At 37.1% G+C, this 24,843-nt stretch overlaps 1 protein-coding gene across 2 annotated transcripts in view; it reads left to right on the top strand.

The window, feature by feature from the left end:
• The window catches only part of NAA25 (N-alpha-acetyltransferase 25, NatB auxiliary subunit), a 61,446-nt gene that overhangs the window by 26,210 nt on the left and 10,393 nt on the right, over positions 1-24,843 (top strand). For both annotated transcript variants that reach the window (XM_054594178.1, XM_054594179.1), the window contains exons 12-22: positions 6,233-6,440; positions 7,330-7,419; positions 9,891-10,071; positions 10,760-10,859; positions 15,567-15,718; positions 16,238-16,363; positions 16,852-17,095; positions 18,657-18,780; positions 19,715-19,780; positions 21,142-21,239; positions 22,358-22,468. In XM_054594178.1, coding sequence (XP_054450153.1) covers positions 6,233-6,440; positions 7,330-7,419; positions 9,891-10,071; positions 10,760-10,859; positions 15,567-15,718; positions 16,238-16,363; positions 16,852-17,095; positions 18,657-18,780; positions 19,715-19,780; positions 21,142-21,239; positions 22,358-22,468 — 1,500 coding nt within the window. The remainder of the gene's footprint in view (positions 1-6,232; positions 6,441-7,329; positions 7,420-9,890; positions 10,072-10,759; positions 10,860-15,566; positions 15,719-16,237; positions 16,364-16,851; positions 17,096-18,656; positions 18,781-19,714; positions 19,781-21,141; positions 21,240-22,357; positions 22,469-24,843) is intronic.

The following is a 24,843-nucleotide window of genomic DNA, read 5'->3' as shown; positions in this document are numbered from 1 at the left end:
CTACACCTACCCCTTTCTCTATACCTGTCTCCTCCCCCCCGCCCCAGCAGCTATTAATGTTTCTGTTTCTATAACTTTGTCATTTTAAGAATGTCATATGATAGAATCATATGATGTGTAACCTTTTGAGATTGGCTTTTCTGGTCAGCATAATGTTCTGGGGATTCATCCATTTGTTATATGTATCAATAGTTCATTCCTTTTTATTGCAGAAAGTAAGTATTCCATGGTATGGGTGTACCATGAGTTTTTTAACCTGTTGAAGGACATTTGGGTATTTCTGGTTTTTAGCTATAACAAATAGAGTTGCTATGAATGTTTGTGTGCCGGTTTTTTTTTTATGTGAACATAGGTGTTTATTTCTTTGCGAAAAATGCCCAGTAGTACAGTTGCTGGGTGTTATGATAGCTGCATGTTTAGTTTTCTTAAGAAATGGCCAAACTTTTCTGCAGTGGCTGTACTGTTGTAAATTCCTGTTAGCAATGTATGAATGATCCAGTTTATCTGCGTCCTCATCAGCATTTAGTGTTATCACTATTTTTTATTTTAGCCATTCTGATAGATGTGTGGTAGTATTTCATTATGGTTTTAATGTGCATTTCCCTAATGGTTAATGATGTTGAACATCTTTTCATGTACTTATTTGCTATCTTTATATTCTCCTCAGTGAGTTTTCCATGTCTTTCGTTCATTTGCTAGTTGGTTTCTTTGTTTTTTTTACTATTGAGAGCTTGTCTTTTCACCCTCTTAACAGGATCTTTTGCAAAGAAAAATTTTAAAATTTGATAAGTTCAACGGGCTCCCCTTTTAATGTCTTGTCTCAGATTTCCTGAAAACTATAACACGTAATCATTAATTATTTCAAATTATGGTTTATTTTCCTGAAGTAATCTGAAACTAACGCTTAGGGATTTTTAAAAAATAAACTTTGTTTTGGAATAACTTTAGATTTATAGAAAAGTCACAAAGATAGTACATAAAATTATACTATATTCTTCACCTTTACCCAGCTTCCCCAAGTGTTAACATCTTAAGCTACCATGGTACATTTGTCAAAACTAAGAAACTGACATAGACACATTTCTGCAGTTTTTCCATTAATGCCCTTTTTCTGTTCTGGGATCTAACCCAGGGTTCTACAATGTAGTTAATTGTCATGTACAGTAGCGCCCCCTCCCCCCACTTTATGCAGGAAATGAGTTCCAAAACTCCCAGTGGGTGCTTGAACCCTGTATATGCTATGTTTTTCCTATAGGTACATACCGTTTCATTTAAAGGAAGCACTTTATGACCTCTTTGGTTCTGAGTTCTCAGTGTCACTACTTTTGCACTTTGGGGCCATTATTAAGTAAAATAGGGTTATTTGAATACAGCAAGCACTGCAATACTGCTAGGGTTGGTCTGATGACCCAGATGCTGCTAAGTGACTTAACAGGCAGGGAGCAAGTGCAGTGTGAAGAACTGGACAACGGGAGGAGTCATGACCTGGGTGGGGTATACAGCTGCTCAAAATGCTGTGCAGTTTGAAACTTACGTATGTTTATTTCTGGAAATACTTAATATTTTTGTACCACTGTTGACTGCAGATAATCGAAACTGTGGAAAGCGAAACTGAAGTAAAGGGGGACTACTGAACTGGGAGTTTTTGATGTGTGTGAACCAATGGAAATTAGTTAGATATCCAGATGGAGAACCTTGCCTTTAGATTCCTCATCCACAGCAGTATGTGTTGAGTTAGATTGCTCAGCCACTTATGGGAACTTCATACCCTGTTCCACATTAAAAGCTTTTAGCATTTGGCCCAGAGTCTCCTTGTTAATGGGAAGTTAGGGAATTTTACCAATTGGAAGAACAGTGTGCTCTACAGGGTAGAGCACCATATAAAGAATAATGGCACATGTAAAGAAGCTCTGTGACTTTGATCAGCTTACTCAAAGAAACCTCTGTAATTAGTGAAGGGTGGAGGTCTTCCTGTCCCAGTGCTGTCACCACCTGTTGTTCCAGAAAAACTTCTGTCTTTCCCTCGTGGGGTGAATGAAGCACATTGGGAACATGGTAGAGGTGATGTGTATTTGTTGGTGGCTATAGCATCAGCCCACCAGGGCATGAGCTCAGTATTTTGGCAGTCTTGAGGTTACACATCTAGGACAGATGAAATAGTGCGTTCCCTATCTGGTAAGGAGCCAGTAGTCTCTCTTGGGTTCTGAAATGACTCTCACCATCCCTTTGGTTTAGTAAAGCTATTCTTGCTGGGGATGCTGTGCTTTCAGGGTCCAGACCATGCCTTAGAAGTTTCAAATGTAACAGGGTTCTGTATTGTAGGTGGTCTTGAGAGCACATGAGAAAGAAATGGTTGAGAGGAAGTGGAAAAGAGAGAGGTTTGGTCTGATGAGGGTGGAGTACTTCCTTTCTCGTATTCGAAAAGCTCTCTTAGAGAAAAGGCATGAGAACTAGAACCAGCAAATTGTTACAGGGAATTAAGAATTTGGCTTAGTGAGAAAAAGATCTTTCTAGTAGCCAGAATTCTATAAAAATACAGTACGTGAGTTTCAAGTTACTGGAGGGATTTAAGCAGAATCTTGAACCACAGGGGAGAGATTCCTTCATGTTTGTTGCACAGACCATGTGCTAAGGGCTAAGATAAGGAACTGATCACGTCAAACAGTGATTACCATCTTGTGTGTTGAAACATCAAACAATGGGGCTGCATTAGAGGAACGCTCACATTGTCGTCAGCTGAGATTCATAAAGGTTTGCCAGTACAAATCTGGTACCAGCAGCAAATCTGGTACCAGCAGCTCTACATCACTGGTATGTTTGAATATCTCAGGTCATTTCATGTGACACCATCATAGTAATGTACTGGGAGGAACGAATCCTCTAGAAATGCTGAAATACTAGCAGTGTTAAGGTAGTCATTGTTCTGTGAGACAAAAGGATTTAAAGCTGCTGCAATCAGTTGCATAGACTTATGTCAATTTTTCATTGAGGGGGTAATTTTGCTACCACAACCTTTTACATGTGGGATGACCTCAGTAGCTAAAAATTCTGCTGCTCAGCAGTATGTTTGCCAGAGGATTGCAAACTGTACAAGGTTCAGGCTGAGAACTATTGTCCCAATGAATTAGGAGCCAAATCCTTTTAAAATGGGACTGGCCCCTAATTGAAGAAAAAAAAATAGCATAGAGTCAAAGTTTCTGAATGTTTTATTTCATTATTTTATTCATTTTATTGCTCATAATCATATTCATATTCATAATCATATGTAACTTTATAGGTGTGGGATATACATAATATTCAAATATGTAATTATCTAGATACCTGATAAAATTAAACATTGACTTTAAAATATAACCAACATTATCAGTATATCAAATAAAACAATGTATATTTTATTTTCATTGTTCTACCTTAATAAAATATGATGGTTTCTTTAAGGAAAAACAAAAAAGACTGGGCCATTGATTCCAGTTATCCTGAAATGGCTCACCCAGGGTGATGTTTTTATCTTTTATTTCCTTTGCCTTGAGGTTTTAAGCTAAACAATAAAGTGATTCCAGTTTTTAAAGAAGCTTTTTTGTATAGCAGTAAAGCTGAACAGGCTAGATTAAGAATGAGCACAGAACCTGTTTAGAATATTTTTCTTTAGTGTTAACTAAAGAAGACATTAATAATAAATATAACAAATATATAAAATGGCTTACAAGAATGGAAGAGCTGGCAGTAGAAACTATGTCATTTAATCAAAAACATAAAAACCAATGCAGCACTTTCTTTGTTACAGATATGATTATCTGATCATAATAATTAAAATTCATATATTGTAGATAAATTGAAGCAAAATCTTTGCAGATGTGAAACTGTATGATTTAGTGGAACATTATTTTAATTTTAATTTGTATCAAATAATTACTTGCATAAAATTGAAAAAGTGAAATAGTGCTACAAGGTTCCTTGTATTGAAAAACAATAGTGTCCTGACTGGTGTGGCTCAGTGCACCGAGCAACCCGCTGGCCTGTGAACGAAGAGGTCACCAGTTCAATTCCCGGTCAGGGCCTATGACTGGGAATCAAACTGGCATGCGAGGGGCAACCAGTGGACGTCTCTCCCACTGATGTTTCTCTCCCTCTTTCTCCCTCCCTTTCCATCTCTCTAAAAGTAAATAAATAAAATCTTTTAAAAAAACCCCAGTAGCATGCTAGACTTACTGGGAGGTGACTTCGTGTTATATAAATGTCTAACCACTATGCTATACACCTGAAACTAATATTGAACATCAACTGTAACTGAAGAATTAAAGAAAAATGTTTTTGTTGTATACTTGAAACTTGGGTGGCTTTGTTAACCAGTATCACCCCAATAAATTTTTTTAAAAAAGAATAGCAACATTAGCAGCTCTTTGCCATCTCTATACCTGGTTCTGGGTCTCTACAGGTGAATCACTTTCAACTCTAAGCTCTTCTGTTATTTAACTTTGTATTTCTAAATTAGAGGCTTATGTAGCTATTTGTTTATTTTTATAGTTATTATCTTCATCTATCGGTGCCCCACTGTGAAAGATAATTTCATTTATAACATCCTACTTCCCTTATACTTTTCCTCTCTATATGGTTTAGTCATGATTCAGTGTTTATATTTTTATGACTATAAATATTCACAGCTGAGCCACTTCGTGTATGGCAATTACCTTTCCTGCACAACCATAACAGTATACAACTCCTAGTGTAGTCTAGAAGATGAGGTAACAGATCTGTTCCATTCTCCCCCAACCCTCCTCCCCTGCCATCCCCTCTCACTTCAGAAATGCTTTTCATAGAGACTGTTTGCCACCATCTCTGTTTGGGGACTTAAACATTTGGCTGGTAGCATTCTGGGATTTGGATAGGAGTAGAGGGAGGGGGACTGGGGCTCTCATATTGAATAAACAAAATTTTGTTTTATATGCGTTTGAGCTATGCCTGTAGTCTCCGCTTCTACAGTGTCTCTGGTCCAGCTTCTGGAAGTACAAGCCCAGGCTTCTGCTGGATCTAGGAAGTCAGTCTGTGAGCTTGGGGAGGGTTCTAACTTCTTAGACAGAATTGAGCAAATTCTCATATTTCAGTCCCATCATCACTTTAGCTTTCAGAGACACCTGGTGCCCTTGATTTATGAGTCTTCCAGAGCTTGGCTGGAATAGGCTTGCTGCTTGTTGCTTTCCTCCCCGTTGCATACTATATGCTGGTTATTACTTATCACCTGCCCTTCTGCTTTTTTTCTTTTGAAATCTTGTTAATGGTTTTTATTTGTTGTTAATTGTTCACATATTCCTGATCCCTGTGAGTTAATTCCCATTTGCTTTTTACTGTCATCTTTATAGGTTTTGGAAGTGAATGAAAATAAGCCTGTGTTTAATAAATGTATAACTGGAAGTGTTTTTTTTTATTAAAAAGAATAAATTGAATTTTAGAGAGAAAGAGAAACATTAATTTGTTCCACTTATGGTTGATTTTTGTATGTGTCCTGACCGGGATTGAACCTGCAACCTTGGAGTATTGGGACAATGTTCTAACCAACTGAGCTACCCAGCCAAGGCTGGAACTGGTGTTTTTTTAAGTTCTTGACAAATTTAAAGAATTAAGTACATTTTAATGCAAGATGTTACCTTTGGGAGAAACTGGGCAAAGTGTACATGGAGTCTCTGTATGTTATTTCTTACAACTGTGTGTGAATCTACAATGATCTCAAAATAAAAACTTTAATTACGAAAGCGATGTAAGGCCACTGACATGCTGTAACTAACTTCCTTTCAGTGCATGATGTTTCCTTTAGAAATGCATTTGTGCATCAGTATAATTGTAAGTTTGTTTGTTTTTGGTCATCAGCTCTTTTAAACTTTTTCATTGCTATATTGTATATTTATGTTGATTTGTTATAACTTTTGAAACATTTCACAATTCTTTTAATCTTTTAGTGTGTATATAGCACATGGTGTTGACCACATACTTTTGGCCAGCAGTGAATGAGAGTGCCAGTTTCACTGGAGTTTGACCAGCACTGTGTGCTGTCAGAAATTTTTTTGCTTAGCAATTGGGTAGATAGAAAATGGTATACTAAAGGGGTTTAATTTGTATTTTTTCTTGATGTCTTTTTCTAGACCATTTCAATATTTGTTAATTATGGCCTGCCAAAGACTATTTCTGTTTTGAGACCTGTCCTCTTTTTTTTTTTTTTTTTTTTTTTTTTACTCTGCAGTTTATTAATCAGTTACTTGGAGTTGTTCCTTTGTCGACACCAACAGAGGATAAGCTGGCACTGCCTGCTGACATCAGAGCTTTGCAGCAGCATTTGTGTGTGGTGCAGCTGACGAGGTTACTGGGCTTGTACCACACTATGGATAAAAATCAGAAATTGAGTGTGGTCAGAGAACTGATGTTAAGGTACCAGCATGGACTGGAATTTGGTGAGCAACCTTTCAAAATGTGCAGTTGTTGTTCTCTGACCTACTAAGACTTAGAAGTTAGGTTTTTTTAGGGTTTTTTTTTTTAAATCACTCACAGCACCCTGTTTTAATCAGTTTGGCAAGGAGACTATTTTGTCAGGTGTCAAGACTATCCAAGTAATAAAATGCAAAACCTTTCTAAAGCTTGGACTTTTATTGTTATTAGTTTCTTTGATACTTTATTTTTTAAAAATTTAAGTATAGTTGGTATACAATATTAAGCTTGGAGTTTTAAGTAATTACAGTTGTCCATATTCTCCCTGATCTGGTGAGCTAACTCTTTATCACATTATGGCTCATATGAATTGCATAATTTATGCTAATTGTCACATTTTTTGCTTATTTGCTGTAATATTAATAATATATAGAGTATGTAAGCAAACAAAAGGAATTTTGTAAATTATAAGATATTTAGAAGTAAATGATCTTCAGATTGCTAGGTATATGTGATACCTAAAATATCAATTATCTAGTTAAACAATGCTGGTATTTTTCTAACTGCATTCTAAAAAATTAGGTGAAGTAATAAGCATAATACTATTTTAGTTATACATGACCCTTGGCTTCTGTTCTTTTCTTCACCTGAAACTTTCCAAACCTTGCTGCTCTACCTGTGGAATCACTTCACATACCACCTCTGTTCTGGAACCCTTCTGCTCCAGCTGAGTCTAGTCTCACCTTTTGAATCCTTTGGTTCATGGCTTATATTTTCTTCTGGTATTTACCCCATTCTTATTATTTTCTTTTCCTATCTCTTCTCCCCCATGTCACTTTTCCTGCTTTCAAAAACTTCTTTGGAACAGTATTAGTTAAATAAATATTAAACTCAGATGTTTTCCCCCCACCGTAGGGAAATCCTGTTTGAAAACCGAATTGCAGTTTTCAGACTATTACTGTCTCCTTGCTGTCCATGTGCTTATTGATATATGGAGGGAAACAGGTAAGGAGCAGTCATTTTAACTTTATTCTTCTTTTCATTGACTATAAATCTGTGGACTAATTACATAATCCAAGAATTTCATTTATGTTTTTAGGTTTTTCTTTCTTGCCCTTCTTCAGGGTGCTTGTAGAAGAACCTAGTCTCCATGTATTCTCCTCCCTGCAATCAGAAAAATCTTAAATCAGTGGATATCTATTCTGTTTTTAAATGTTTATGAATAGTGAATAATGACTGTAAAGAACCTATTACAAAGTTGTAGTAGTTAACAGAGAAACTGACTCAGAGATGAATGTATAGGCCCATGGATGCAATAGCCTTGTATTTACTTAAACAAATTTACATATAGGAAAAGGCACTCTTTGGAATACAGTTCTGGTTAGCCCATTTAAGACAAAAATATTAGTCCATTTAAGAAAAAATATGGTAAAGGAAGCATCATGAGTCCTGAAGCAAGAGAAGGATGATTCAGCAAATGGCATTGAGATAGCTAGGTCTCACCCCTCTGGACATTTTCTCTTATTAGCATTTTTTGGGAAAAAATAACTTTAGATACTTACTGCATGTTATTTACGAGAATAAACTACAGAAGAAACAAAGGGCTAAGGAGACAGTTGCGTGCAAGAGAGACATGGTCCCTGCCCTCATGGGTCGTGTTACAAAGCATTCAGTTTTGATGCTATCATCCTCAGCTTAAAATTCTCCAGACGTGCCCTGTTTTCCAAAGGATAAAGGCCAGTCTTTTTAGGATAATTTGCAATGTTTTTTTATAATCTAGCCTCTGCTTACTGTGTCTCTAGTCTTACGTATTGGGTTGGCCAAAAAGTCCATATGGTTTTTTCCATAAGCTAAAAGACACATTTTTCATTTTCACCAAAAACTTTATTGATTTGGATATTTTGAGCATTTTGGCTATCTCCTGCATGGTAGAATGTTGATTTATTCTGAATTAATGTCTCGATTTGATCACTATCAACTTCAGCTAATCTACCAATGGAGCATTATCCAGTGAGAAATCTCTAGCATGAAACTTTGCAAATCACTTTTGACACATTCAATCAGTCACAGCACTTCTCCATACACTGCACAAATTTTTTTTTTTTTTGCATTTCAGTTGTGTTTTTAACTTTTTTGAAATAATAAAGCATAGTATGCTGAAAATGTGTATTTTCTTCCATCTTCAATATTAAAATGGCTACACAAAAATTGACCAATTTTGATTTCTATTAAATGTACACTGATATGACAGCTGTCACAATACAGTCTAACAAAATTGTTTTGAATGAAGTTAAAGACAACTAAGCACTACTAGAGCCATCTTACGGAAAAAACCAAACAAACTTTTTGGCCAACCTAATACTTCTATTACTGAATCTTTTTTTTTTTTTTTTTTTTTTACTACTATTGAACATCATGTTGCCTCTCTTTGAAATAACTTTCTTACCCCCTTTATCTAATTGGTACTGAAACAGTGCCTCTGACAAGCCTGTCTTGATTTCACCCCTCTCCCTCATTGCAGATTTGTGCCTCCTCTGAATGTTTTGTAGGGCATTGTATGTACCCATACAGTAGTAATTGTTACACTGTATTGTACTGAGGATGGAGGTTAAATTCTTTTTATTAGAGTATTTGTTATCTTAACCCCAGATTCATGAGGTTGTATTGGGCTGTAAAAGTTACCCTAATGTAAAAATCATTGACGAACTGAGTACTTTGCAGTTTGGTTCCTGTATTCAGATACCCTTCTCCACTTACCTCTAACATTCTCATGCCTATTGACTATGGCTTTGTTAAATTCTTGTTTTATGAGCAAAGATATCTGATCAGCTAGTAGTAAAGTCTAACATTTGTTGTTCATTAGGTACTTGAAAGTGAATTAGCTAATTTAAACCTCATAATTACACAGTTAAGACTGTTACAGGTTTAAAGATGAGGGAAATACAAGGTATTTACTTACTCTTTAAGACTTGATACGTTTTATCTTTTGATTTATAGTGGTTCAAAAAAAGTGTATCATTTTATTTTGATTATAACTGAGCAGATTTTTTTCAAATACTATTTGACATCCTTTTAGTAGAGCTACATATGGAAGACAAATGATGTCTAGAGAAAGCATCTGTCTGCGGTCTTGTAGAGAAAATCCTGTGCAGGGAAGGTGGGTGGACTCTAGTTCTCCTTCAAAATCCATCTCCCCAGGAGCTAGGATTCTGTGAGATTCCATAACCTCCTGCACAGGATTTAGCAGCTTAAAATTTGCATCAGTTTTGCAGATGCATGTTAAAGTATTGAGGAACTATCTCTTCAGGGAAATCCCCTGTTTTGCTTACAGGTTTGTATCTAACATTTGTTCTTTGCTACCTAAACTCATTCCTAGAGTAGTTAGAGGAGGTAATGATGTAGGTAAGTTTTTGTTTTTGAGAAACCTCCATTTTCTGTCAAGATCTATGAGTAATGCTATTACATTTTGGTTTTAGGTGACGAGACTGCTGTGTGGCAGGCCCTGACTTTGCTGGAAGAGGGATTAACCCACAGCCCTTCCAATGCTCAATTCAAATTGCTGCTTGTTCGAATCTACTGTATGCTGGGGGCATTTGAACCAGTGTTGGATCTGTACTCCAGCCTTGATGCTAAGCATATCCAGCATGATACCATTGGGTTGGTAGTATATACTCTGAATAATGAACAGCCAACTACACCAGTGTGGGGCCCTACCTTGGAACTCTAATTTATCAGTTTTAGCAGTAAAGTTGTTCCTGGTATTAAGCTTTTGAAATGAGATAATCACCTATTATGATTCATTGCAAACTAGTAAGAGTTTATAATTGCCAGCATTTTCTAGTAATGTTAAAATTTGCACAATTTAGAAATGCTAAGAAAGTTTTCCTCAGAGACAGCAAACAACTATGTATTTTGAACCCTTTTTCTTAGCACACATGGGTTTCAAGTCTTCTGCTTTGCAGTTGAGGTTAACACATGTACCCTATTTCTTCACCTCAGAGATCCTTTGAATTTGCATTGTAACTCTTCTTTGTGATGAATCAAAGGTATTCTATCCCCTGTAGAGCTGTTTTAGGAGGATAGTATTCTGTTCTCTTACAACTTGTGTTTCATTGATATCTGAGTGTAAGAAAGCATGTCATAGAACTTTAGGGCTCCCACAAAACTGAACTAACTTTGCTCTTTTTCAAAAAATTTGATTCTGTGAATTAGGTCATTTATATGACAGGATGTTTAAAATTTTCCATATGCTTAGCTATTTCTCTGTCATAGTAATTTGAAGTGTAGTATATGATACTAGAGGTGGGTAAGTATAACATGTCTTTTTTCTTTCCCTCCACCCTAGTTATCTTTTGACCCGATACGCTGAATCCCTAGGTCAGTACGCTGCTGCATCCCAGTCCTGTAACTTCGCACTCAGGTTTTTCCACTCCAACCAGAAAGATGTAAGTGAAAAAAAAATTTTTTTTTAATATGGTCTTGCCTGCTGAATGCACACAGTTCAGAGAGCACTGTCCCTGTGTCACAGGCGCACGTATTGAGGTGTGCCATGCTGTACTTGCAAGTGCCCTTAGGCCATCGCTTACTGGCTAACACTGTTAGGTAGAGGTGCAATTATTTGTGGCTCATAGAATGGGCATGTTTAATAGAATCCATACAAAGGCGAATTTAAAACTAGGTACTAATAGACTAGGAAGTGTTAATGCCTCTTAGGTTGGTCCTTGAATCTCTAAGAGACTTTTTCCAAGGACATGAGGATACCATATAAAATTCTACAACAGCAGCTGCTCTCTGTTACCTTGATTTATTTCTGAAGTCTATAACCACTGTACTCTTTGCCAACAACAAATGCACTTATATTTTCTTAGAATTATAAAATTGACCAATTATAGGTAATTTCAAGAAACTTTGGTCAATAGTATTTTTTTAAACTAGCCATAAATAAGATAGAGCTTCTGTGTGCCATAATGAAAGGATGGGATTTGCACCATATTTTTCATTGCAAACAGACATGGTTTCCATTTGTGAATTAAGGAGAAGTTTTTGTGGAAAAACCATATATATGGTATCAGTCAACCAGCTATGCAGAATCACCCAGTAACATATGTGAAGGTAAGGTATGTCTTCTAGGATGGTCACTGCCTCCTTGGTTCTTGTGCTCCTACGACACATTGCCTGTAATTGGATGATGCCAGCTATCTGCCCATAGCTTTCTATTTTCATGGTCCAGCAGCAACTAAGAAATTGGGCAAGGAAGCTCATTTCTGGGGTTCTTGATGGCAAATGCTCATGAGGACTTTGATTAATGTTTTGTAACTATATCATCTATGGCTAATATATCTCCCATCTAATTCTTCAGGGCTGTATTAAATAGAAGGCAGAGGCAGGGCAGAAGCGTTTCTGAACAGTAGAATATAGGTTTGTTACTCTGAGCTTGCAATAATTATGTCCTAACAAGCCTCAGGGCCTGGCCTAGAGGGCTGGTGTAGCAAGGGATGATGAACTGTGCTTCATCTAGTGGCTTTTAAGCCCTGTTTTCCTCCCCTGTGCCCCCTCTCCCCCACAGTGATTGGTATCTCTGTTCAGACCTCATTTTGTACCATGGCTCCTGACCAGGGAGAGAAGGAAGTGGTCATGAGCATTTGAATATACTGCTCAGAAGGTGCTGGCCTACTTAGAGGTTAGAGGATATCTCTTGGACCTTGGTTTCTAAATTGTCTTAGCATGAGTGGGCAGTTGAGTTACAGATTGTGAGTTTTCACTGTGTGTTTAAGTATCTGTGCTTGCTCTTCTGTTTTCAAGTAGTTTTACTAACTCAAAAGAAAAAAAAGTTCCTTAATTTTATCATTCTGGCTCTCATTTCTGTATTTCATTTTTTTAAATTAAATTTTGGTTTTTAAATTGATTTTAGAGAGAGGAAGGGGGAGAGAGAGAGAGAGAAACATCAATTTGTTGTTCAACTTGTTTATGCATTTATTGGTTGATTCTTATATGTACCCTGACCAGGGGACTGAACCCACAACCTTGATATATTAGGACAATGCTGTAACCAACTGAGCTACCCGGCCAGGGCTCATTTATATATTTCTAAGGAAGAGGTTAAAGAAAGGATTCTTTTCAGATAGTTTTGAGGTGGGAGTAAGGATAAATAAGGGATTATGTAGCATTCTCAAAGAACCATGTTGTTCATGATTTGGCCAATAAAGACACATTATTTTATCCTAATAAAAATTAAGCTTTAATTTTCCCCTATAAATATTGTGTCTGAAGAGTTGTTTTGAGTACATGCATGTGCACTCATGTGTTGCGCGCGCACATACACACACACATGTGTTATATAGTATGGAAAGGAGATCCCCAGGAGTGATTTGAGAGGGCATGTGGTCCTCAGTGGCTTTTTGTATCTTTGTTGTTTTTCTGATGGTCGTATGCTGCAGGAGTGACAATTCACCTGAGTATTTGTGATGCTGACCCTGATGAAATGATATAGTATTTCATTAATCTGGGACTAGCACACTCTGCTTGACATTTATATTTTATTACTACTAACTGAGAAGACAACTTATTTAATCATACTAGGTAAATAATCTTTGGGGGATTCTGGAGGCAAAAGCAAAACCCAGTATAGCAAGAAAAATACACCTTCAATCCTAGTGCCTGGTTGGTCTCCAAATAGGAAAATGGAGACTGGTATGGACTGTTTTCTGTAAGAATTTGATGCTGAGAAAGATCACTGTTGTAGTGTTGTACTGTATGGGTTAAACCTTCCGGTAGTATTAGAAATCTCTCTGGAAACGAAAACTCTCTGCTCTACGTCTTTTATTCTTGGTAGTTTTGGGGGTCCCCAGATGGTGTGTCCAAGTGACTAATGTATTTCATTTCCGAACTAGCTCTTTGAAAGAACGCTTTTACTACTAAATGGAGAATCTGAGTTTTTGCTTTGTAAGGCTTTGTGCTGTGGAACTGAAAGTTGTCTTTGGAAGGTCTGCACAGGGATTTGCTCTTTGGGAAGGTCATTGTCTACTGTCATCATTACTTGGAAATAGATTTTTACAATATGTGAATTAGAGCTGGATTTTTATATCTCCAAAAGTTACTTACATATTTATACTTAAAAAAAAAATTTCCCTTTAAAAGTCTCTATTTTAGGTATTCATGAAAATCATTATTCAGGGGTTTGATGTCCATGCATTTTGCAAATTTTTAGTGACCAGGGTTCATTTCAGGAATTCGAATGGGATCTAAATAGCCTCAGTAGTTCATAAATGAGTAGAAATAGGTACAGACAACATTCTCTGACATTCAAAAGTCTTTAAAGTGCCTGTGGCTTCCAGGTTTGCCTGCAGTTCTAATAGACGGGGTGTTTCTTCAAATTGTAGTCCTGTCTCAGCCTTTGTCCTGTTGGTAGCTACCTGGGCCCTTTCCTTGCTCTGCAGTGATTGTTTTCTGCATCATTAAAGGAGGACTATCTTCAAAAGGGCATCCAGAGAACTAGAGTTACCTTCTCAGTTTGTTAAAGGACTACACATTCCCTCTTTGTTGCCTCCAATTTTTCTTTTTTTAAAACTGTTACCTTTTATGTGAAGTGGTAGTTCATGGACCACTTTGAAATTAAAACTGCTTCTACACTTGGTAAGGCTGGGTTCTTTCCATTAATCATACCATATTTTGGAATGATTAATTCTTGTACTTGATAAATCTGATTGGAATCACCAAAACCATATTTTTATCCTGATTAATTGCTGGATCATATGTTCTTAACCAGCTGTTTTTTTCAAGCGATAAGTTCCTATTGCAAGGGCTGCTGGTAAACCCCGCTGTGTTTTCTAAGCCAAGTGGCCATTGGATATGCATATGTGTTTAGAGTATCCTGGCCTCTTCTTGATGAGGCCTATCACTGTCCTTTAATCAGGCTAGGAGGTACACTTGAGCTTTTTCAGATAGTCCTTCTTTAAACCTGCAGGATCACAAGTAATCTTTTTAATTTTCTTGTGTCCGTCCGTCTTTAATTTCTCCAGATACTGCAGGCAAACAGCTCGCCGAGGTGTCCCATGGGGGTTTAAAAGCCGCATCGAATGCAGTTGAATTAGCGCCCGTGGCGCAATCCCGCGGCCTGAAATGAACCCTGCGAGGCTGTGTATCAGAGGGTATGTTGTTAACTATTAGCCTATTTTCCTTTTGGGCAAGTTATTCGAACATTATGGAGATGGGGGCAGAGCTGACTGAGGCAGTGTGAAAAGATTGGCTTTTCTAGAAAGGATCTTTGGGGCAGACATCAGCTTTGAGTTTCACACTTTCCTTGGCCCAAAAGGGTGCCCTCCTGACTTCTAATCCTGATGGCATAGGTCCACCCATGAAATGTTCTTCCCTGAGACTTGTTCTGTTGTGCCAGAATTTCTGTTTGGAATTCTTTATCTTGCCTCTGTTCACAACGTTTCATCTGTGTTATGTGCATTAGTCTAAATTAAAGCAGATGTGGTGAGTGTTGCCTTCACTTAACTTGTTACGGAATTGTGCAGCAGAGATCTTAGGTAGTTTGGATGGACAAGTAACCTGCCTCTTGAAGTGCTTTGTCTTCAGGTTAGGACATGAACTTTTGTAGGTCTTTGGTTTGGCGCCTTATTTCTAACCTGATGTAATATATGCCCTATGTTTGTGATACTGTGTTCAGAAATAAACAACCAAGGAGCACCTTTTTTTCTGAAGGAGAGTGATTTTGGTTATATTATTTTGGTGGTTTTGGAACCTTTGTATACAACAGTTTATCTTAGATTCAGAAAAACATGGAGTAATATCCCTTCCACAATGGCACTAACCACAGTTTTGATTGATGTGGTGTAATAAACCTCTAGTCCCACTGAATTGAAAGACATAACTGATAGGAAGAAAGTCTGTGCGGTGGCAGCAGCAGCTGGGTGTTACTAGTAGTAATATTAGTAAAGAAGACATTCGACTCTGGTGTAGGGAAGGAGAAAAAGAACATTTTAAAAAGCTGACATTCAACTTGATGACGAAGACTTTTAAAGATTAGATTCAGCACCTTACTTAATTTTAGCTTGAGTGTTTGGTTTGGTTTTACTTTGTCTGGCAAGGTTTGCCTTCATTGTCTGACCTGTGAAATATTTATACCAAGGTAATTCTTTTCTTCCCAGACCTCAGAATATATTATTCAAGCTTACAAATATGGTGCATTTGAGAAGATCCCAGAGTTTATTGCTTTTAGGAACAGGCTGAATAATTCTCTTCATTTTGCACAAGTCCGTACTGAACGGATGTTGTTAGACCTTCTACTTGAAGCAAATATGTAAGTATTGTGTAAGAGCTAAAAAAGAACTAAGAGATTATATCAGATGCGGAGAGTCCTTAATGGGCTCATGGGTGACATTAGCAGACTTCAGCTAAGGAAAATGGAAAAAAAGGAGAAAGTGTGTGTGTGGTGGGGAGTGGGGGAACGGGGAAGAAAGAGGAAAGAACCTGGTGCATGTCATGGGAATGAGAGAGTACTGCCAGGTTCCATGCAAAAGCCAGCTAGGCTGTGGGCAGTATTGTGTTTACAAGGATCCCAGCAAACATGGGATTTCAGGAATTAATGTTGATCCACTTTATTGTGGTTGGGCTTCCAGACTCAGGTCAGCATGATCTGTGCTTGGTTCTCTTTCATCTTATATGAGCCTTTATTTCTTAATAGTAAACCCTCCTTTCCTCCCTTCCTTTCTTTTTCCTGTCCTTTCTTTCTAGTAAAACAAAGTTCTAGCTAATATGTTTTTATGGCTGTTTTATTACTGAAATAATACATAAATAAATTAAATTCTCTATGTCACAGATCAATCAGCTTAGCAGAGAGTATAAAGTCAATGAACCTTCGGCCAGAAGAAGATGACATTCCATGGGAAGCCTTGCGCGACAACAGAGACTTAAATGTCTTCTTCAGCTGGGATCCAAAAGATAGGTAAATTGGAAGTAGCCTCAAACAATTTATTTTTAAAGAATTAGGATGAATCTAAGAGTTTTTTTTAAAACTTTTTTACACAAATATGATAATACATTTGTTGTAAGGATCAGAAAAATATAAGTTAGCCAAGCCACCGTAAGAATATAAATCTCATCCCTATGTTGGGATTACTGGCTAATCTAAAATTAAATCCTTGATTATTAGGGCATGTTTTCCTATTTATTACTTTTCTGTCATTCAAAATTTTTATGTCATGTATTTTATCATCAAAAAAGTTTCACTTAAGGGGAAAAAAAATGACCTGTTAAGTAGGCTGTCATTCCCACTTTTGGATATCAAAATGGAGACTTGGATGATTTTGGTTTGTCTAAGATCATTTAGCTAGTAAATGAATGCTGGAACCATTCAAAGGCATCTTGTCTGATGAAAGTGAACTTTGAAAGATTTAAAGGCAAAACATTGAGTAAAAGGGATTTTTTTTAAAGGGATGTTTCTGAAGAACATAAGAAACTTTCCTTGGAGGAGGAAACCATGTGGTTAAGAATTCGTTCCTTAACACTGAGGCTGGTCAGTGGCCTTCCCAGTCTGAACCACCCTGTGGAGCCAAAGAACTCAGAGAAGACCACTGAGAATGGGGTATCCTCCAGGATTGATATTCTTCGTTTGCTCCTTCAACAGCTGGAGGTGGCCCTGGAGACAGGAAAGCGATTTATTGAGAAGGAAATTCAGGTATCGTCAATATGTATTTATCATCAAAGCAGCAGAAAGCTATGACTGTCTTTTTAAAAATAGAAATTTGGGGCGAGTGATTAGTAAAGAACAGTATTTTGATCCAGTTTATGACATCTGCAGGCAAAAGGCAAATATTACAGACTTGAGGAATTGCAGAGGCTGGCTTAATATCCACACTGGAGAGGGAGGAAAAGCAAAATAGTTTTCTTTTTGTGGTGGTAAATTTTTAATAGCTATCTATTTTCACTATAATGACTTAGTTATTACTGTATCCCTTTTAAAAGAAAATTCATGGTTACACTTTCCATGGTTACAGTTGGTTACCTGCAGTCAACCACAGTCTGAAAATATTAAATGGGAATTCCCAGAAATAAACGATCTGTAAGTTTTAAGTTGCTTTCTGTTCTGAGTAGCATGATGAAATCTCTCACACTGCTCTGTTCTGTCCCACCCTGTCCTACCTGGAACATGAATCCTCCCTTTGTCCAGCATTTCCATGCCGTATACACTACCTGCCCTTTAGTGACTGAGTAGCTGTCTCAGGTATCAGGATATTGCAGTAACCCTGATTTTACTTAACAGTGGCCCCAAAGCACAAGAATAGTGATGCTGGCAATTTGGATATGCCAAAGAGAAGCCATAAAGTACTTCCTTAAAGTGACAAGGTGAAAGTTCTCAATTCAGTAAGGAAAGAAAAAAAATCAAAGGTTGTTGAGATCTGCAGTTAAGAGCAAATCTTCTGTCCACAAAGTTGTGAAGAAGGAAAACGAAAATTTGTGCTGTTTTTCTTTTACATTTCAAACTGTAAAAGTTATGGCCACAGTGTGTGATAAGTGCTTAGTTAAGGTGGAAAAGGCATTAAATTTATGGGTGGAAGACATAAACAAAATGCATGTTCTGATTGCCAGCAGTGTTCAGTTCAGTTGCTCCAGAACACACTGAATTTATGCAAGAACTTCGGCAAGGGATTCCCTGAAACGAGTGACCACATTCGTTTAACTGTCATTATGGGATATTGTTATAATTGTTCTATTTTATTTTAAAGATTTTATTTTATTTTTTTAGAGAGGGGAAGGAAGGGAGCAATTAAGGGAGAGAAACAACAATGTGTGGTTGCCTCTCGAGTGCCCTCTACTGGGGACGTGGCCCATAACCCAGGCATATGTCCTCCCTGGGAATCCGACCGGCAACCCTTTGGTTCACAGGCGGGTGCTCAATCCACTGAGCCACACCATCCAGGGCTGTTCTGTATTATTTTAGTTATTGTTGTTAATCTCTTGTCTAATTTATAAATTAAACTTCATCATAGGTATATATGTATAGGAAAAGATGCTATATATAGGGTTTGATAGTACCCAGTTTCAGGCATCCACTGGGGTCTTTGAATGTATCTCCTGTGGACAAGGCAGGGAGAGGGACTACTATAATTTGCTGATCAGTGATATGCAACTTACTCACTAAGATAGATTTTTATCCAGTAGTTATAGTCCTTTGTTTTCTTATTTTGTATGAATTTAGGGGAAATTAAAGAACATTACTTTTTTTCTTCCTTTTTCAGTATCCTTTCCTTGGTCCTGTGCCTACCAGAATGGGTGGATTCTTTAATTCTGGCTGTTCTCAGTGTCAGACCAGTTCTTTTTATCTTGTTAGTGATATTTATGAGCTGGATGCCAATGGTTTAGGTAAGTGTATGTTTACATGAGTATATTTACTGGGTCTTTGTCATTGCAACATTACACTTAATAAGTGCAACAGAATATTTGTCGTGCATTATTTCAAAATATTTGGAGGAGATGGAAGCTGGAAGCTGTTCTGGTTTAACATACAAGAAAGTACATTCAAAGTTTACAAAGTAACATTTTAGAAGATTAAATTTAAGTCTTTTCTATATTTGAAATCTTATAAGGTTCAAAAGTTGAAGAAATAAATTCTTGATTTGTTAAAATATTGTTAGATTTCAGACTGAATTCTTCATTTAAAAATGAAGCCCTGCCCTGACGGATGTGGCTCAGTTGTCTGGGCGTCGTCCCACAAAGTGAAAGGTGGCCAGTTCGATTCTCATCAGGGCACACGCCTGGGTGGTGGGTTTGGTCCCCCACTGGGGTGTGTACAAGGGACAATCAAAAATATTTCTTTCTCACATTGATGTTTCCTTGTCTTTCTCTATCCCTTCTCCTATCTCTGAAAATAAATAAAATCTTTTTTAAAAAACGAAGCTCTTAACTTTGTGGAGACAAGTGTTTTCCTAAGCTCTCAAACCAGTGATAATCACAAATATCCTATAGACTATGCCTTTTTTTTCCTCTTCTAAATCATAATGTTTGTACATCCTGTCACTTAAGAGTATTTGGAACATAGATTTATAGCCTATAGAGAATTTTACGTAGTGCATTTGGCAGAAGATAATTAATACTTTTCTTTTTCTTTTTTTTTCCTTTCCCTTTATCTTTTTTCAGTTTCTTCTTCTTTTCCTTTCTGTCATCTTTCTCTTTGCTTCTCAGTAAGAAAATTTAGATGTCTATGGACCTTAAGAGAAAAGAAAATGTTCTTGCCATTTGAAGGTATTGAGCTTGCTAAAAATAAAAATGAATGTTTTTCATTGTTTTTTAATTTTAGACGATACAATGGAGATCCAGGAGCGAGTAGAGAATAGTCTTAAGTCTTTGCTAGAACAGTTAAAAGGTAAGCAGTCTTACTGTGGATTACCCTTTTGCATCTGATAATAGCTCATTTTTAAAAATCAAAACTTGCAAGGAGATTTTAAAATAATGCATACTTTTGGTATGTTTAAAGTATTATTTTTAACTTTTAAAAAGTTTTGATTACAAAAGTAGTAGATACCTATTATAAAACAATAACAGGTATGTATGGTCTTTTCCCCTTTCCCAGCCCCACTCCCTCAGAGGTAAGAATTGTTGATGCTTTGGAGCCTGTACTTCTAGATACCACCCAAAGAGCCTATACATGTGTGTATAGAAATACATACTAGTGATTATTTTTAACATACAAAAAGAAATAATACATCTTTTTCTGACCGTAATTTTTTTTGTTTTATTTATTTATTTTCAGAGAGAGGGGAAGTGAGGGAGAAAGAGAGGGAGAGAAACCCTCTCACACACCCCCTGCTGAGGACCTAGCTGACATGTCCCCAACAGGGGACCGGCCTGCAGTCCAGGCACGTGTCCTCATGGGAATTGAACCCACAACCCTTTGGTTCGCAGGCTGGTGCTCAATACACTGAGCCACACCAGCCAGGGCCGGCTAATTTTTTATTGCCTTGGATATCTTAATCTTACCAGGCAGATTTTTTAATACACACACACACACACACGCCATTTTTTGGTCTTATATCAATGTACGAAATTTATTTATGTATCCCCCCCATCAAATACACATTATACACTTGAGTTATTTGTAGCAATATTTATAATTGTATATTTATAACAATGCTGAAATGAACATCTTGGGACACAAGTTTTTTGGGTTCTTATTTGAGTATTTTCTTGTAATTAAATTCTTAGAAATCGAATTATTTGGTAAAAAGGGTACACATAAGCATTTTAAATCTCTAAGGGTCTTTCTGCTCAGGATTCTGAACAGTCTCTTATTTTATTGCTGAAATGAAGAATGAGAATTAAAAGATGATCATGATGATGAGAATTAAGTGTGGTATTTTTTATGAAGGTGCATTTCTACCATATGCTTTAAGACTTATAGCCTTTAGTGGCACAAGCTTTTCTAAATCATTCACTTGAAGTCACAATATTGTGCCAATAAAATTAGGTGAAAAGACTTACACCCCAGAGTCTTTAATTTATAAAGCTACCTTATATGTTTTGAAGACAATAGAGCAATAGTCATGTGGCTTTTTAAAGAGCTTAACACAGATATTTTTTGGTATGTGGTTTATTCTGTGTGGGGGGGGAGGCTTTCTGGATTAAGCTTTTATATTGCTTATTCTTTAATAGATTGTGTATTGTATTCCTAAAAATAACAGTGAAGCAAAAGCTGCATAAAACCATGGAATATTTTTCTGTTTTCAGATGTCTTCAGTAAATGTAAAGGAGACCTGTTAGAAGTTAAAGATGGTAACTTGAAAACACACCCTACTCGTTTAGAAAATCTAGTCTTCTTTGTTGAGGTATGTTTTGTTTTCTTCCTGAAAAACTAGATTTTTCTTAATTGTATGCAGGATTAATTTTTCAAAAATAAACAAATAATAGGCACCATCTACCTATAACTTAATCCCTCACCCCTGACTTTTGTTAATTGAAAAACAGTTTGTCTCTTTCTGAGCCAGCTCCTTCCAAGAATACCAAGATTTCATTCCAAATGTTTAGGTAAACATCTTGAAATTTGCTTCACTCATCTTTAAAGATTTCTGATCCACTTCAGATCGAGATGTTTTCTGTTCAGTTTTCTTTCAACTCAGCTATTATTTAGTTAATTCCTCCAGCTTTTTAATTTGTTGTTGCTATTCTCTAATTACTGAGATTCTGCATTATGAAGAAGGATTGAGGAGCTGATGTAGCAAAACTCTCCTTCTAAAAAGGATCACAAACACTCATAATCCATTACCTTTTCTTTAATTCCTGTGGCATATTTATTTACTTTTCATCCCCTACAAGTCTGTAAGCTTCATGAGGGAAGTATTCTCTGTTCTTGTGACTGGCATATTTTAAGTGCCTAAGATACACTTAATGAATGAATGAATAATAATTGCATGTATATGTACATGCATACACTGTAGCATAGGAGAAGACATGTAAATACCTAACTTAATACAGAGGATATGTGCTAATCAACTGGGAAGATTCTCCATATATATTTAAATTAAAGTTTTCAGGTAAGGTAGTACCTTACCTGGCTGGACAGGTGGGTGGGAAGAGACCTATTGTAAAGAACCTTTGGGTTCCATGTTTAGGAATTGGGACTTCTCACTTGAGTGAAAGGATGCTAACAGATCCCCACTTCCTGTAGGGAAGAGAAGGGAAATTGGATCCGGTGGACGGTGGGCTTAGAGCTGGTATAGCCTGAAGGAAGATTTAAAGTGTCAGAAAATTCTAAGCAGGAGATGATGAAGGCCTGGATCAGTGTGATGCTCATAGAAATTAGAGAGTGGACAGTTAGAGGAGAAAACGAAGGGATTTGTTTAGAAGAACTGTCAATTTCTTTGTTTAACCCATTACATTTAACTGTTCTTGATAGATGCTTTGAGCGTAATCCTTACTTGTGAATTTTCAATTTTTTCTCTTTCAGACTATTTCTATTATCCTTTGGGTGTCTAGTTACTGTGAGAGTGTCCTGAGACCGTACAAATTAAATTTACAGAAAAAGAAAAAGAAGAAAAAAGAAACCAGCATCATTATGGTAATAACAGAGAAAAGACAAGTAATAATCTGGCTGCATGCTGCTTTTTCTTTTTACTGTTTTCTTGCATGTTTAAGAGACCTTAGGATCCTATCTGCATTTATTCTTTCTCCCCAGCATTTTTTTTTAATAACACACTACAGGGAAGCTGAAAGACTAGTATAATGACATCCAGGTATCCTTGCCTAGTCTCATCGTTTGTTAACAATTTGCCACAAATGTTTTATCTCTCTCTCTCATTCTCCCCACTCCCTCCCTTAGTTTGTTGAACCATTTGAAAGACAAGTAGACTTCATGGTATTTAACACACCAAGATAGAGCAGGGGCAGTCAAAACCACAGCACTCAAGAAATGTAATATTGATACAATAATTAGGTCTTTTGTAGCCTTTTTCAAAATACTAGAATCCTACTAAGGATCTGACATTTTTTGAATCTGACACTTTCTTAGACTATTTTTCTTTATTGTTGAAGAGTCTAGCTAGGTTTTAGGTAGAATGTCCTACAATCTAGATTTGGCTAATTTTCTCAGATTTAGATTGAATTTAGATGCTGTGTCTTTTTTAACATATTAAATCAAGAGGCACTAATGTTGTAATATCCCATTATTGGTGATTTCAGATTTAATTATTTGATAAAGGAAGTTGTCCACTGAATGTCTTTATTGTAAATGTGCCTTTCCTCCTCTAATTAATAAGTAATCTATGGGATGATGCTTTGAGATCTCATTTTTTTAAAGTTTTTTTTCTATTGATCATGCTATTACAGTTGTCCCATTTTTTTTCCTCCCCTTTATTTTCCCTCCACCCTGCACGCCCCCTCCCACCAGCATTCCCCACTTAGTTCATGTCCATGGGTTGTACATATAAGTTCTTTGGCTTCTCCATTTCCTATACTATTCTTAACCTCCCCCTGTCTATTTTGTACACACCAATTATGCTTCTTATTCCCTGTACCATTTCCCCCATTCTCTCCCCTCCCCTCCCTGCTGATAACCCTCCATGTGATCTCCATTTCTGTGATTCTGTTCCTGTTCTAGTTGTTTGCTTAGTTTTTGTTTTAGATTCAGTTGTTGATAGTTGTGAGTTGGTTGTCATTTTACTGTTCACAGTTTTGATCTTTTTCTTAGATAAGTCTCCTTAACATGTCATATAATGAGGGCTTGGTGATGATGAACTCCTTTAACTTGACCTTATCTGGGAAGCACTTTGTCTGCCCTTCCATTCTAAATGATAGCTCTGCTGGATAGAGTAATCTTGCATGTAGGTCCTTCCCTTTCATGACTTCAAATGCTTCTTTCCAGCCCCTTCTTGCCTGCAAGGTTTCTTCTGAGAAATCAACTGATAGTCTAATGGGAATTCCTTTGTACAATAACTGTCTCCTTTTCTCTTGCTGCTTTTAAGAGTCTCTCCTTGTCTTTAATCTTGGGTAATTTAATTATGATGTGCCTTGGTGTGTGCTTCCTTGGGTACAATTTCTTTGGGACTCTCTGAGCTTCCTGGACTTCCTGGAGGTCTGTTTCCTTTGTCAGATTAGGGAAGTTCTCCTTCATTATTTTTTAAAATAAGTTTTCAATTTTTTGCTCATGCTCTTCTCCCTCCGGCACCCCTATGATTCGGATGTTGGAACGTTTAAAGTTGTCCTGGAGGTTCCTTAAGCCTCTCCTCATTTTTTTGAGTTCTTGTTTCTTCATTCTGTTCCAGTTGAATTTTATTTCTTCCGTCTGCTCCAAATCGTTGATTTTGAGTCCTGGTTTCCTTCCCTTCACTGGTGGTTCCTTGTATATTTTTCCTTATTTCACTTTGTATAGGCTTCACTTCTTCCTTTATTTTGCATCCGTACTCAATCATTTCTGTGGGCATCCTGATTACCAGTGTTTTGAACTCCATCTAATGGGTTGGTGATCTCCTTGTCGCTTAGTTTTTTTTCTGGAGTTTTGATCTGTTCTTTCATTTGGGCCATTTTACAGCCAGAGGTTCTGATTCTGAGGCTTTACTTTGCCTGCAGTGGAACCCTGGGCTGCACAGCCTGTCTCACTCCCCAGTTGCTCCTCCTGATTTATCTGCACACAAATGTGGGACTGCCCAGTCTGCCAGCTGTCACCTTGCTGTGTGTGCTCTCCACCCTGGCTGGCCATCTATGCCCCTCCTACCAGTCTAGATCTCCTCAGTTGTCCTGGAGGTTCCTTAAGCCTCTCCTCAGTTTTTTGAGTTCTTGTTTCTGCATTCTGTTCCAGTTGAATTTTATTTCTTCCGTCTGCTCCAAATCGTTGATTTTGAGTCCTGGTTTCCTTCCCTTCACTGGTGGTTCCCTGTATATTTTTCTTTATTTCACTTTGCATAGCGTACATTTTTTCCTCTGTTTTGCGACCATCCT

Source organism: Pteronotus mesoamericanus, unplaced genomic scaffold (assembly GCF_021234165.1).
Source record: "Pteronotus mesoamericanus isolate MK-2021 breed Mesoamerican mustached bat unplaced genomic scaffold, CSHL_Meso_final scaffold_507, whole genome shotgun sequence".
NCBI classification, from domain to species: domain Eukaryota; kingdom Metazoa; phylum Chordata; class Mammalia; order Chiroptera; family Mormoopidae; genus Pteronotus; species Pteronotus mesoamericanus.
Note: the sequence above shows the minus strand (reverse complement) of the source record. Positions and strands in the feature narration are given on the sequence as shown.